This window comes from Amblyraja radiata, chromosome 15, assembly GCF_010909765.2.
Source record: "Amblyraja radiata isolate CabotCenter1 chromosome 15, sAmbRad1.1.pri, whole genome shotgun sequence".
Classification (NCBI taxonomy): domain Eukaryota; kingdom Metazoa; phylum Chordata; class Chondrichthyes; order Rajiformes; family Rajidae; genus Amblyraja; species Amblyraja radiata.
Window position 1 is genome coordinate 8,301,911 of NC_045970.1, and position 15,900 is coordinate 8,317,810.

A 15,900-nucleotide genomic window follows, 5' to 3' on the forward strand; every position below is an offset into this window, starting at 1 on the left:
ATGGCAGAGAGTTGGAAAGAGGAGCGAAGATGAGAGTGAGACAGCAAGAGAGCGACTACAGGAGTCTGAGCAGACCCCATCCAACTAGCTTTTATTGTGTCACAAATTCTTTTGGACTAAAAAATAAGTGCTATCGGATGACGTTGGACGATACTAGGATGCGTGAAATGGAGTGTTTCACCTCTAGTGAGGGGCCCTCTGGGAGGAGGCTTTCCCCTATACCTGCCAACGGGGACTCAGGGTGGAAACGAATCACCCTTACTTGGTAGTCAACTGTTTTTTCTTTTCTTTTCTTTTTTTTATTTGGCACATGTTGTCCAGATGTTCAGACCTGCACAGTTTCAAGTTATCTGGAGATTTATGAATGCAAGACAGGAGTAGGTAAATTAAATGTCACGTAATACTATCAAATTGGTGTCACTCAATGTAAATGGGATGAATAATCCAGTTAAGAGGAGCAAGGTCCTGGCTAAACTGAAAAAAGAAAAGGCTCAGGTACTATTTTTACAAGAAACCCACCTGCCTCAACAAGAACATGAGAAACTAAAACGCTTTGGCTTTAGAAATGCATTTTATAGTTCCTATAAAACTAGCCAAAAGAGGGGAGTGGCTATCCTTATTACAAATGCAGTCCAATTTGAATGCCATAAAGAAGTCAGGGACAAAGAGGGAAGGTATGTATTAGTTAAAGGAAAGTTGGAAAACAAAGTAGTGACACTGATCAATGTATATGCCCCTCCAGAGAGTACCAAATGTTTTTTCAAAACTCTGTTTGACATTATTGCTTTAGAGACTGAAGGTATTTTGATATGTGGAGGGGACTTCAATGTGGTCATGAATCATAATTTGGATACAACAAGCCTAAAAAAAACCAAGATGCATCTGACCAAGTTTATTAACACATCAGTGCAGGAAATGGGCCTAATTGATGTTTGGAGGGAACTTCACCCCTTAGAAAGGGACTACACACACTATTCAGTACCTCACTCAGTCTACTCCAGGATTGACTACTTTTTAATGAATACGGGTGAAAGTCACAGGATCACAGAGTGTAAAATCGGGGTGGCAGATGTATCTGATCACAGTGCGATCAGCTTGACTGTACACCTGAATAGTAGAAAAAGAAATACTGTTTGGAGGCTCAATGTGGGTATTTTGAATAATAAGGCAAATGTGGAACAAATAAGGGAAGAGATAAAAAGGTACATAGAAGAGAATGATAACGGGGATGTGGATCCTGTAATACTGTGGGATGCTATGAAGGCAGTTATACGTGGAAAGCTGATCGCCCTGACATCATCACAAAAAAAGGCCCGGCTAGCTACGTATGAACATAAAGTAGAAAAACTGAAAGAATTGGAGAAAAAACATAAAAACATACAGGATCAGTTGGTACTAAAACAGATTAAGGAAAAAAGGGGGGAGATAGATGAGATCCTCAGGGGAGATATGGAAAAAAGGGCAAGATTCGTAAAGCAGACCTATTATGAAGCAGGTCCAAAAGCAACTAGACTCCTGGCCAGACGCCTGCGTAAACAGCAGGCCTCTAATACAATTCATAAAATAAGAGATCTTAAAACCAATGAATTATCACATGAGCCAGATGAGATAGAAAGAATATTTGAAGAATACTATAAGAAACTCTATTCTAAACCACCATCAGCTGACGAAAGGACAATGAGAAGTTTTCTTAACTCACTTGATCTGCCATCCATTGGTGAGATACAAAATAATACCATTACGTCACAATTTACGGTTAAGGAGCTGGAAGCTGCAATCAGTAGACTTAAGGCTAGTAAATCACCAGGCAGCGATGGGTTTCCACCAGAATGGTACAAGGCCTTTAAGAAAGAGCTAACACCTCTGCTCCTGTCTTGCTTTAACTGGACCCTTAAAGAGGGCAGGGCTCCTCCATCATGGAAGGAAGCAATTATTACCATTTTACCCAAGGAAGGCAAAGACAAAGAGCAATGTAAAAATTTCAGGCCAATCTCAATTTTAAATGTAGACTACAAACTATTTACCTCAATCATCTGCAAAAGACTCGAAACTTTTGTACCAGATCTGATTAATGAAGACCAAACTGGATTTATTCGGGGGCGTCAAACACAGGATAATATTAGAAGAACCCTCCACATTGTGGATAATGCTCAAAAAAAGGATACAAATATGGTCCTGGTCAGTTTAGATGCAGAAAAAGCCTTTGATAGTGTTAGTTGGGTATTCTTATATGAAGTACTGAGGAGATTTGGTTTCAATGAAGATGCAATTCGGTGTATTAAAACAATATATCAGGAGCCTACAGCTAGGATTAAGGTAAATGGAAACATATCAAAAAGGATCCAGTTAGAGAAGGGCACAAGGCAAGGATGCTGTCTTTCTCCTACTCTCTTCGTTTTGTATATCGAACCCTTAGCACAAGCAATGAGGCAGAGAGAAGACCTGCAGGGGGTCAAAATAGGGGGGAAAGAACATATAATTGGTCTTTTCGCTGATGATATCATTATTTTTATTGAACGACCAGATATATGTCTCCCAAATCTAATGAACCTATTTGAAACATATGGATACTACTCAGGGTATAAATTGAATATAACAAAAACACAAATTCTTTCATTCAATTATTCTCCATCCCAACAAATCAGAGATGCATATAATCTGAAATGGAACTCTAAAATGATGCAGTATCTTGGTGTAACTATAACCAAAACACTTTACAACTTGTTTGAAACTAATTATAACAAAATTGAAAACATCAAAAAAGATGTTGAGAGGTGGTCGACCCTTCCTCTAGACTTCAGTGCCAGAATACAAACGGTAAAAATGAATATCCTACCTAAACTACTATATTTATTCCAATCTCTCCCAATTAATGTTCCCCGAGATAAATTCATAGCCTGGGATAAAATGATCTCTAGATTCATTTGGAATAGCAAAAAACCAAGAATAAAATTAACAACACTTCAACTGCCGAAAAGCTTTACCAAATCTGAAGAAATACTTTTATGCAGCTCAACTCAGACCTCTGGCTTGTTGGTGTAGACCTGATTATGAATCTCGATGGAAAGAAATGGAAAGGGAGATACAGGGTTACCAGACCCAGATTTTGGTGGGAGACAAAAATCTGAGAGGGGCTTTGAGACATGCTATGGATGTAGCATTTACGTTAGAAATATGGAATGTTATAGTGGAAAAATACAAATTAAAAAGAGGGGTTCACGCATTGAAGTGGTTCGCATATGACTCAAAGTTTAAGCCAGGGTTGTATGATTCAAAATTCAAAGAATGGGCACAAAAAGGCATAACGGCAATGTATACAGTTTCAGAAAATGGCGAGTTTATGAGCTTCCAAGATTTAAAGTCAAAGTATGGTCTCGAAAACAAAGATTTTTTTAGATACTTGCAATTAAGAGACTACTTTATAAAAGAGGTAAGGCCAGAACTAGATGAAACTTCAAATAATGTGATCAAGGTGATTGTGGATGCATACAAACAGAAGGGGTCTCGGGTCATCTCTGCTTTCTACCAAGCTCTGGTGGGAAGCGGGGGAGAATCAACGCTACATAAAAACAAAATGGGAAGCAGAATTAAAGATTCAAATAACAGAAGAAGAATGGTATCAAATGTGTGAAACACAATGTTCATCCACAAGCTCACTAGTATGGAGAGAATTTTGCTGGAAGAATCTATCTCGCTTTTTTATAACACCCAAAATAAAAAGCAGACAACTTGCTGTCCAACAACACTGTTGGAGGCTGTGTGGGAGTACGGAGGCAGACCACTCGCATATTTTCTGGAACTGTGTAAAGATAAGGCCATACTGGGAAAATGTTAATGCAGCTGTAAATAATATCTTGGGTTATAAAATCCCAAATACTTGCCCTGTGATGTATCTGGGGCGTATTAAAGATAGTGTAAAAATAGAAGATACATATTTGATTAAAGTTTTGCTTGCAGCAAGTAAGAAGGCCATTACCAGGCAGTGGCTTAATGAAAAAAGTCCAAAACAGGAACAGTGGTTAGAAATTGTGCGAGACATCTTTAATATGGAGAAAATGACATATTCCTTGAGAGTCAAGGAGAATTAATTTGAGAAGATCTGGGAAAAATGGACTGTTTATTTGAGACATGACACCAATTAGATAAATGCCGAGCTAGATATGGGAAGATTGCGTTATATAGAACTAGATGGTATGTTTGTATGAATGTTGAATTATCTCCAGATAACTAATCAAAGTAATGGTTTTTCTTTTTTTAATTTGGTAAGTGAACCACACGGTCTTATTCCAATTTTTTTAATTTATTTACTTCTTTTTTTTTTTCTCCCCCCCATCTACTTATTTTTTTATTTTGATTGCTGTTTTTCTTACTTTGTTTTATTTATGGTGATGGTGTTGCACTGTTTTGAAAATATCTCTTAAAAAGCAATAAAGATTTAAGTGAAAAAATTAAATAAAAATGCGGATTGTAGAGACAGAGTCACTGGCTCTTTGGCCCAACCTGCCCATGCGGACAGGCGGCCCATTTACGCCAGTAAATCCTGCTGTGGCCTCATGTCACACAACTTCTGCATCTTCTCCATTCCCAGAAACCTTTGGCATTCTTCACCATTCTGACATCTTTTACAAATCGATGACAGACAGCTACATCTCCAGCCTCATTTGCTCTGGGTCTTAAAATCTCTATCCCCCCCCTCCCGAACCAAAGGTGCTCCTCAAAACATGTTTACATTAACACTTGTCCTGAGAACACCTAGTGATTGAACTTTACATTTTGATGTATCATACTTGTGAAGTGTCACAGGACATTTTGCCATATTAGGGTTACACATTAAATGCACGCTGTCATTCTGGGAATATCATATGATAACTTCCTACCTGTTTCAGCTCCTCTTCAATAGCAGCAATCTTTACAACATAGTCGCTAATCTGATCTTCCAGACCAGTCCCTTTACTCTGCATAAATCTAAAGGAAGGAAAAAAAAAAGTTGGATTGCCAGAGTCCAATTCCTCATATCTACATTTTGCACCAAATGCTGCATTTCCATGGTTCTGGTATGTAGAGGGGTCCCAACCCAAATTGTCTCTCCGCTGATGCTGCCCGACTTGCCGAGTTACTTCAGCACTTTGTGTTTAGCTAAGGTACCAGCATCTGGAGTTCCTTATATCTCCATTTATATCCCCTGCAGCCCAGATATGAAATTAATGCCCATACTGTAGGCGCCATTAATACCAAATTAGTCAGAAAGCATAGATGGACACTAAAAGCTGGAATAACTCAGCAGGTCAGACAACATCCCTGGAGAAAAGGAATTGGTGGCGTTTCGGATCGAGACCCTTCTTCAGACTGAGTCAGGGGAAAGGGGGGGGGGGGGGAAAGAGAGAGGCGGTGATGTAGGAAGATACAGAACAAATGAATGAAAGAAATGCAAAAAAAGCAATGATAATAAAGGAAAGATAATAAAGAACCAGTATTGCTTGCATTTAAGTAGTTCCTGCCAAAGATGCTATATGCAAGATAGCCCACACGACGAAAAATGCCGTAGTAGGGTCATGGGTAACCTTCAGCACCATTTCAGTAACCGGCTTCCGTCTCCGCTCTAGTATCTGCTTTGGTCGTGGCGTCTTCATACACAAATCATCTTTTTGTTTCTCAGCTGCAGGTGATCATTTTGATATTCCTGCCTAGTCCTCCTTATTAACTTTGAACATACAAAATATTACCATTAGGAAGAAGCTCCAGAAAATCCTGCACCCACTCAAGCCCCCCCCCCCCCCTCCGACACGGAGCGATCGCCGGCCCCCCCCCTTTTTTTGTTAAACATCCGTACCCTTCTCCCTTAAAAAAATTCTCCCTTAACATTTCTGTACTTTTTCGATAGCTGCAATGACCCATTTGATTTCATCCTTCCCCCTGCTCCTGGTTTCGGCCCGTGCGTGTGCGTGGCGGAGTCGGAGGGGAGAAGCGCCGGCACCAAGAGCGAGCGAACGTGCGGACAAACGGACGAAAGCAACGATCATAGAGCGGAATAGGTGCCTATTATCTCTTGTTCCTCTTTCCCCTGACTCAGTCTGAAGTAGGGTCCTGACCCAAAATTTCATCTATTCCACTCGTTCGCTCGCCCTTGGATTAAGTAGCGCAGGATAAAGCTACGAATTCACGCATCGGATGGAGAGAGAGGGAGAGGGAGAGAGGGGGAGAGAGAGAGAGAGAGAGAGAGAGAGAGAGAGAGAGAGAGAGATCTCCAGACACTTGCACATCTCCGTTTATTCCCCCTACACAGGAATGTTGCATTTATTTCGTAGGTCAAACAGTTTTCCAAAAACAAAGTGTCTGAAGAAGGGTCTCAGCCCCGAAACGTCAACCATTTCTTCTCTCCAGAGATGCTGCCCGTCCCGCTGAGTTACTCCGGCATTTTGTGTCTACCTTCTTTCTAAAAACAAACCCTGGTCCCGCAATGTTTTAAAACACACAAAAAAAAGATTACGTTTTTTTGTAGCATTCGGGTCCTCCCCGCCCCCTCCACCAAATGAAAGTGTTTATTTTTTTTGTAGTAAAGGAGGGAGGAGGGTGAAATCGCTCATTAACTGAACGCATAACTGAAGTCGGGTCGGGTCAAAGATAGGGTCGGGTTACTGAAATGGCGAGAGTTACGCTCCGTTGCGTACTACACGTCAGTCCATTGGATTTTGCATGAGTGGTCTATCTATAGGATCTTTGGTTCCTGCCACATTCAAAACCATGGGCAGGAGGAACAAGAAAAATGCAGGTCACCTTAAATAGGGAGTCCAAACAAAGCTCCGCACTAGGAGCCTCACTGTCCACAATTTCTAAAAAAATCAATGCACTAAGTGTGTAAAAACTTCCAAATTAAAGCGAATATAAAAAGTGTATGGTTTCAACACTTTACACTGGCAATACTTGTATATAAAATGTGAACTCACTCGTAGCTTTCTACGGACATGAACACTCCATTTTTATCACGTGCTGCAGTGAGATCCCGCTTCAGTCTCTCAATCTCTTCCGTATACTCCTGCAATCAATTTAGTTATCCATATGAACCAAACAAGCTAATTTGGACAAACTATGAACAGTTAATGAACACATTAAAGAAAATGTTATGAAAACTGTTACACTCCGTTCACATCCTGAAGGCAACAAGCTGTGGCGCTGCACTGTGATACTATAAACCTTCAGAACATCATGGCTATAGTTTTACAAATGATACATGCGAAAATAAAAACCTCAGGAGAAAAGTTTCCTTACTGTACATATTTTGTCTCAAGCATCTTTTCTATGATGCACCACAGACTTCCAAAATAATGACTCAAAATGTTGTTCACGATTGGTTTCACAAATTCAGTGTTTAGTTTAAACTGTGAAGCATCATATTAAGTACCTTAATCAAGGCCCTCTTGGTAAGTTTCTGATTAACTTCTGGTTTATTCAAAATGTTCTTTGCACGATAGGCATAATCCAGAGTGCTCAAGGTTTCCTGTTAGGAGATATCGGACGCTATTAATCAACTCCAAGTAATCAAAGTGGTTGTACTTAAAATGAGCAATTAAGCAACTTTGGAAACAAATTTAGTAGTAAACAATACCAAAGAACAATAGAACAGCCACAAATTAAATGATACTAACTTCAAGATTCAAGGAAGCTGGGGAAATGGTGGCAATGATTGAAGTTTTAGTTCGTCCCCCAAGAGAGTCCTGAAGAATCCTGGTAAGCTTCGATTCTCTAAAAAAAAACGAATAGCAAAGAAAGTCAGGCATAGATATGGTTCTTTTTGACCCAGGTGTTCACTGCCAATTATTGTAAAGTAAACATAAAAGATTCACAGCATCCACAGAAGGGTCTCGACCCAAAACGTCACCTATTGCTTCGCTCCGTAGGTGCTGCCTCACCCGCTGAGTTTCTCCAGCACTTTGCCTCCCCTCATTCCCAATAAGCAGTGACTTACTGGAATCTGTGCAACAGGTCTAGCTTTCCAAATTTCCCCATCTTACTTCAGCTTGAAACATTGAAGCATCAGATTTACCTGTAGGGTATGTGAGGGGTTCTCTCCACCAATGCTGTGATTACTCTTCCCAGAGTAAGTAGCGACTGATTGATATTGCCAGCTTCACGAGCTCTCTTATCCACAGCTCCAGAACGGCCGATATTTTCACTCCCGGCAAGATCCACCTTGCAGAAATAGAAAATAATTGGATACATTGAGAACCATGTCTACTCTCACCCAATGGGCAGCAAGCTCCGAGACACTATTTAACTACTTGTAGATGAAGTTGAGCATCATGGACAGTATTTTAAGCAACAATGTATTAAGCTACCTCAATCTCTCCCATATACTATCCAATGAAGTAACCCATTGTACTAGTACTACAAATGCTTTGGATGGAGTTACATTGTGTGAAAAGGGTTAAAAACAAAACATTTGTCAAGATTTTACAATAGTGATTGGTAATATTTTAGTGAACCATATTATGTATGCAGATGATCTTGTGGTCTTTAGTCCATCTAGCGCTGATCTCCAGCAGCTCCTTACTATATGTTCTGTGTATGTTGTGGAACATGACATTAAATATAATGCTAGTAAGAGTGCTGTTATGATCTGTAGAACCAAAGAGGATAAATGTCTAAAATATCCTGATTTTAAATTGTCTGACAATAATCTTAGTGTCTGTAATAAGATAAAATATCTAGGGCATATTATTACAGAACAAATGACAGATGATGAGGATATTTATAGGCAACGACGCATGCTGTATGTACAGGCGAATATTCTCTTGCGTAAATTTGGTGCGTGTGCAGATGTGGTGAAGATGTCGCTATTTAGAGCATACTGCACACCACTCTACACTGCGCACCTGTGGTCGAACTATTTAAAGACAAGAATGCAGAGACTAAAGGTGGCATATAACGATGCCATGAGAACACTGCTAAGGCAATCTAGATAGTGTAGTGCCAGTAATATGTTTGTGGCTGCAAGAGTCAGTACTTTAGAAGCTATCCTAAGACACCACATGTATAAATTCATTTGCAGGATAAATGACTCTAAAAATGTGCTTATTGTGGCCTTGTCAAACATAAGTGTTAGCACTATATGCTACGAATCCCAGCTGTGGAGACACTGGTATCGTTGTCTCGTTGTAGGACATTGATCATCTTTTAATCTGGATTTTTAACTTAAGTATTGTGTTTTAAAAAATATATAAATTATGATGTTTTTATAAGTGACTAGACCAAGTACAGACCCGTTGGGTCTGTTTCCCCAACGGCGTTTGGAGGGGGGGGGGGCTGCGGCATCACACTCACATTAACCACCCCCCAAACACACAGGTGGGGGAGGGGGGTGAGAAGAGGGGAGAGGAGGAGGAGGAGGAAATGGGACAGATTTGGGAAGGAAAGGAGAGCGGGGTAGTGGGTGAGAGAGGGGGATGGTGAGAGAGATGTGGGGGAGGGGGGGATGGGGAGGGAGGGGGAGAGGGGTGGGTGGGGAGAGAGGGGAAAGAGTGGAGAGGGAGAGTGGAGGGGGAAGGGTGGAGAGAAGTGGAAGAGTGGGGAGGAAGGAGGAGAGGGGTAGGGGGAGTGATGGAAGAGGGACAGAGGGGTAGGGCGAAGGGGGCGGGGGAGAGAGGGAAGGGGGTGGGGTAGAGAGGGAAGGGGGGCGGTGGAGAGAGGAATGGGAGAGGGAGAGGGGGAGGAGAGAAGGGGGAGAGAAGTAGAAGAGTGGGGAGGGAGGGAGGGAGGGAGGAAGGGGTAGCGGGAGTGATGGAAGAGGGACGGGGGAGTGGTGGAAGAGGGACAGAGGGGAAGGGGGTGGGGGAGGGAGGGGAATAGAGAGGGGTGGGGGAGGGAGAGGGGTGGGGTACGGGGAGAGAAGTGGAAGAGTGGGGAGGGAGGGGTAGGGGGAGTGGTGGAAGAGGGACAGAGGGGTAGGCGAATGGGGCGGGGGGAGAGAGGGAAGGGGGTGGGGTAGAGAGGGAAGGGGGGTGGTGGAGAGAGGGATGGGAGAGGGAGAGGGGGAGGATAGAAGGGGGAGAGAAGTGGAAGAGTGGGGAGGGAGGGAGGAAGGGGGCGGGGGGAGAGAGGAAAGGGGGTGGGGTAGAGAGGGAAGGGGGGTGGGGGAGAGAGGGATGGGTGGGAGAGGGAGAGGGGTGAGAAGAGGGAAACTTAGAAACATAGAAATCAGGTGCAGGAGTAGACCATTCGGCCCTTCGAGCCTGCACCTCCAGTCAATATGATCATGGCTGATCATCCAACTCAGTATCCTGTACCTGCCTTCTCTCCACACCCCCTGATCCCTTTAGCCACAAGGGCCACATCTAACTCCCTCTTAAATATAGCCAATGAACAGGCCTCAACTACCTTCTGTGGCAGTGAATTCCAGAGATTCACCACTCTCTGTGTGTAAAATGTTTTTCTCATCTCGGTCCTAGAAGATTTACCCCTTATCCTTAAACTGTGTTCTGGACTTCCCCAACATCTGGAACAATCTTCCTGCATATAGCCTGTCCAACCCCTTAAGAATGTTGTAAGTTTCTATAAGATACCCCCTCAATCTTCTAAAATCTAGCGAGTACAAGCCGAGTCTATCCAGTCTTTCTTCATATGAAAGTCCTGACATCCCAGGAATCAGTCCGGTGAACCTTCTCTGTACTCCCTCTATGGCAACAATGTCTTTGAGCATTGGGCATTGTGACATCACACAATGGAACGTTCACCAGGGGCTGGGGCTGGGGCTGATTCTATGGGTGAGAAGCCAGTATTTTTTGAAATATTGGGGGGGAGGGAGGGCTGCGGCATCACACTCACATTAACCACCCCCCAAACACACAGGTGGGGGGAGGGGGTGAGAAGAGGGGAGAGGAGGAGGAAACGGGACAGATTTGGGAGAGAAAGGAGAGCGGGGTAGGGGGTGAGAGAGGGGGATGGGGAGAGAGATGTGGGGGAGGGGGGGATGGGGAGGGAGGGGAAGAGGGAGGGAGGGGGGGGGGGGTGGGGGGGAGAGAGGGGAAAGAGTGGGGAGGGAGAGTGGAGGGGGTGGGGGGAGAGAAGTGGTAGAGTGGGGAGGGAGGAGGAGAGGGGTAGGGGGAGTGATGGAAGACGGACAGAGGGATAGGGGGAAGGGGGCGGGGGGAGGAGAGAAGTGGAAGAGTAGGGAGGGAGGGATGGGAGAGGTAGAGGGAGTGGTGGAAGAGGGACAGGGGAGTGGTGGAAGAGGAACAGAGGGGTAAGAGGAAGGGGTGGGGGAGAGAGGGAAAGGGAGGGGAAGAGAGAGGGGTGGGGGAGGGAGAGGGGTGAGGTAAGGGGAGAGAAGTGGAAGAGTGGGGAGGGAGGGGTAGGGGGAGTGGTGGAAGAGGGACAGAGGGGTAGGGGAAGGGGGCGGGGGGAGAGAGGGAAGGGGGTGGGGGAAGAGAGGGATGGGTGGGAGAGGGGTGAGGAGAGGGAAACATAGAAACATAGAAATGAAGTGCAGGAGTAGGCCATTCGGTCGTTTGAGCCTGCACCACCATTCAATATGATCATGGCTGATCATCCAACTCAGTATCCTGTACCTGCCTTCTCTCCATATCCCCTGATCCCTTTAGCCACAAGGGACACATCTAACTCCCTCTTAAGTTCCGATTGGACATATGTGAGCATTGGGCATTGTGACATCACACAATGGAATGTTCACCAGGTGGTGGGGCTCCTGCAAAGGCATATGTAAATGAATCCATTCCGATTGGACATCTGTGAGCATCGGGCATTGTGACATCACACGATGGAACGTTCACCAGGGGCTGGGGCTGCTTCTATGGGTGAGAAGCCAGTTTATTTTTGAAATATTGGGGGGGGGGTGGGGAGTAGGGTTTGATTAAAAACGTGTACTTAAACACGACAAAATGTAATGAGGAGCGGATACTTAGAAAGAAAAGTGAAATCTCTACCGAAATGGAAAAGATGTCGGCGATTCTGCGTCTGGTTTCGGAGTTGCAGTGAATCAAAGGAAGAAATGCAGCCGGCAGCCGTCCATGTAAATGGATCCATTCCGATTGGACATCTGCGAGCATTGGGCATTGTGATTGGACATCTGCGAGCATTGGGCATTGTGACATCACACGATGGAAACGAATCAAAAGGCAGAAAGGCAGCCGGACGGACGGCAGGCGACAGGCGCAGACTTTTATATAATAGATAGATATACCAAGATTTTATATGTATTTATGATATTTGATATGCAATGCATTTTTAATGTAATGTTGCCCGTTGTCTGGACCTTGAGTCCGTAATAAAGTTTATTACTATTATTATTATTAATAGTTTAAATATTCTATAATCCAACTTCACAAAAACTGTTCCGAAACACAACGCTCATTGCTTTAAAAAAAAAAAATACATGAGTAGCCAAAGCAATATACCCAAGCAGTTTTTAATGCAATGAAAGCTGCAACAGGTATTGTAGGTTATTTGATTTAAAAAGTAATCAAGACCATGCTTGATTCATTTCTAAATGACTGCTGCATACTAACCTAGGAGTCACCAGATTCTGATCTGATTGAATTTTTATTAGAGCCTCTACTCCCTACTTTAGGAGCCTGTTACTGCACTCCGCACTTTAGCCCATTGGAGATCAAAAACTTAGCAAGAATCAAGAATGAAACATACAATGGGTAGATGTTCACAAGGTAAACACAAGTTATTAAAGAGTCAGTTTAAATTGCAAATAAACCAATGATAATTGGAGGCTGGAGTGCGTTGGAAAAAAAGCAGCAATTAGATTAAGTGGACAGACTACAAGAAAAGAAACAGCTTGCTCTTTATCAAATATAACAATCAAAATGAGAGCAAAGACTATAAAAGAACGCATCTGATAAATCATGCTTTTTGCGACATAAACCAGGCCACTGAAATATCGTTCTCACTGTTTCCAATTTATAATGCAATACTGCCAAATGTGAACAAGTGAAACGCTATGTTGTAGGAATAATCAAATATTATCATATTTCTCCATTCAGGATATTAAACATGCTTGTAAAGGAAACAGAAACACAAAAGGGACTTGTGGAGCATAAAGAGGACATAGCTGAACTACTATCTACCTCTTTGGTGACCCTCGGACCATCCTAGATCGGACTGTACTGGCACTAAACGTTATCCCCTCATCATGTATCTGTACGCTATAAATGGCTCGATTGTAATCATGTGTTGTCTTTCCGCTGACTGGGCAGCACGCAACAAAAGCTTTTTACTGGTACACGTGACAATAAACAAAACAAAAATTAAACATTTAGTTTCCTAACATTATTAGAAGTTACTACTTCTAAACATGGAAATAAAAGTAGACGGCCTTCCTCTAGCAGGTTGCTTTCTGGGGTTTCGCTCTCATTAAGGTTTGATCAGTGTTTAAGAAGGAACTGCAGATGCTGGAAAATCGAAGGTACACAAAATGGCTGGAGAAACTCAGCGGTTGCAGCAGCATCTATGGAGCGAAGGAAATAGGCAACGTTTCGGGCCGAAACCCTTCTTCAGACTGATCGGGGGGTGGGGGGGGCGGGGACAAGAAAGGAAAAAGGAGGAGGAGCCCGAAGGCTGGGGGATGGGAGGAGATAGCAGGGGGACTGAGGAAGGGGAGGAGATAGCAAGGACTAACAACATTGGGAGAATTCGATGTTCATGCCCCCAGGATGCAGACTCCCCAAGCGGTGCGACAGGGGTTTACCTGCATCTCCTCCAACCTCATCTATTGCATCCGCTGCTCTAGATGTCAGCAGATCTATATCGGTGAGACCATGCGGAGGTTGGGCGATCGTTTCGCCGAACACCTCCGCTCGGTCTGCAATAACCAAGCTGACCTCACGGTGGCTCAGCACTTCAACTCCCTCTCCCACTCCGTCTCCGAGCTCTCTGTCCTGGGTCTCCTCCATGGCCACAGCGAGCAGCACCGGAGATTGGAGGAACAGCACCTCATATTCCGCTTGGGGAGTCTGCATCCTGGGGGCATGAACATCGAATTCTCCCAATTTTGTTAGTCCTTGCTGTCTCCTCCCCTTCCTCAGTCCCCCTGCTGTCTCCTCCCATCCCCCAGCCTTCGGGCTCCTCCTCCTCCTTTTTCCTTTCTTGTCCCCGCCCCCCCCCCCCCACCTTCTTCAGTCTGAAGAAGGGTTTCGGCCCGAAACGTCGCCTATTTCCTTCGCTCCATAGATGCTGCTGCACCCGCTGAGTTTCTCCAGCCTTTTTGTGTACCTAGGGTTTGATCAGTTCTTTACCAGATCGTATTCTGGTTTATGTGAACTTAATGTATGGGGATAGGGTTGACAACTCCATCGCCAGATCGAGGTTGTAACACCATTCAAATGTTCAAAGACAGGTTACATAAATTGATACTTACTAAATTCAGTTTGCCAATTTTTACTAGTTCTTCCCCATCAAGGGTCATCTCCTTCATATGGATTGTGATGGAAAAGACCGAATGTGAACGACTACGAAAATAAACACAAAACACTAATTGTAAATAAAAATTTCTATTAAGAGTTGTTCAGTTATGAGCAAATATTTAGAATTTCTGTTGCTGTGAAATTTAGCAGAAAAGTTAAAGACAATCTCTATTAATTCACACGACTCGAAATTAACGTTTGCCCGGGTGCCAATGGCCACCAAAAGTCCCGCCGGGCAACCTAAAAGCAGGGTCATTTTGCCCGGCTTGGCCCCCTCTCTATCTCTCTCCATCTCTGCCCACCATCCGTGCCCGGGCAGTCGAATCTCTGCTCTCCGGCCGCTCCTCAGCCGGCCGCCTTGCACATGCACACCGCCAGCACATCATCTAGGTACGTTACAATACTTACCTTCAGCGGCGCTGCAATTCTGCCACTGGCCGTGTGTGCAATTTTGGCGCCTTTGAGAGGGGGGGGGGGGGTTTAAACGTGTTTTTTTCCCTACCTTGTCCTGGATCATATTTGATTTGTATTGGTTGGAGTGCAAGCTTTTACTGAAGAAGCGTTCCGTCTATTTTTTTTGTAAATCGCCCGACTCGTTCAGCGCTGGAGCTATTTTAAAATCAGCTTCTAAAGCCGTCAACGCCGACAACGGGCACGGATATCAGGTTGGTGACAGGTAAAAGAAAGCGGTTTATATTTATGTATAAAATTGGTCCTTAAGATACCTTTAATTCACATTTTAAGTTGCGAAACGGTGATTTAGTCCCCATACCAACCGGCAGTGTTTTTCATGCAGATATGGGGGTCTAAATCACTGCAAACCGCAATGTTCCAAATGGTCGCGTTCCAGAAAAACCCACTCGCAAGATGATTTAAATGGCCATTAATTTACAGGTATTAAACATTAAATTCCTTCCATTTGGCCTATAAATCCATGACAATGAGACTTAAAAATTATGTTATATTGTGAATTCTTGTGTGAATGTTACTTGGACACTTGAGGCTACTAAACAGTCACTCTGTACTCACAGTCACCTGATTCTGCGGCTTTGCACTGACATTTTAATAACTCTGGCACTGGCCACTCAAATCAGCTGCCCTGGACATTTTAATGACTGGTTTTACTGTATTTTAATGTTGCTGTTTTACCTGCTTTTAACTATTTATACTGTTTCATCAGGGACTGGATTGTTTTTATTGTTATTATGTGTGAAATGTTTTTAAGTTTCATGTGCGATGCTCCGGTATTCCCTGGGAAACGTCTTCTCATTTTGCACTGTACAACTGTTGCTTTGCAAGATGACAAAGGTTGATTGATTGAATCTATAATAACGGAAAATGTATTTTAGTTCCCTTAATTTTTAAGAAGGTTATGGGCTTTTGACTTCTCGATCACAGCTTTTGTGTTAAGTCAATGGAAAAGCAATAGGGAAAAAGATGCTAACTTCCGAGTATGAAAATGGCCATAACTTTTTTA

At 43.5% G+C, this 15,900-nt stretch overlaps 1 protein-coding gene across 1 annotated transcript in view; it reads right to left on the reverse strand.

Moving 5' to 3' along the window:
• The window catches only part of kif11 (kinesin family member 11), a 73,399-nt gene that overhangs the window by 38,626 nt on the left and 18,873 nt on the right, over positions 1-15,900 (reverse strand). Inside the window, exons 8-13 of the mRNA XM_033033603.1 lie at positions 14,378-14,468; positions 8,042-8,187; positions 7,644-7,740; positions 7,400-7,495; positions 6,945-7,033; positions 4,878-4,965 (exon numbers count right to left, since the gene is read on the reverse strand). Of these exons, the coding sequence (XP_032889494.1) occupies positions 4,878-4,965; positions 6,945-7,033; positions 7,400-7,495; positions 7,644-7,740; positions 8,042-8,187; positions 14,378-14,468 (607 nt within the window). The remainder of the gene's footprint in view (positions 1-4,877; positions 4,966-6,944; positions 7,034-7,399; positions 7,496-7,643; positions 7,741-8,041; positions 8,188-14,377; positions 14,469-15,900) is intronic.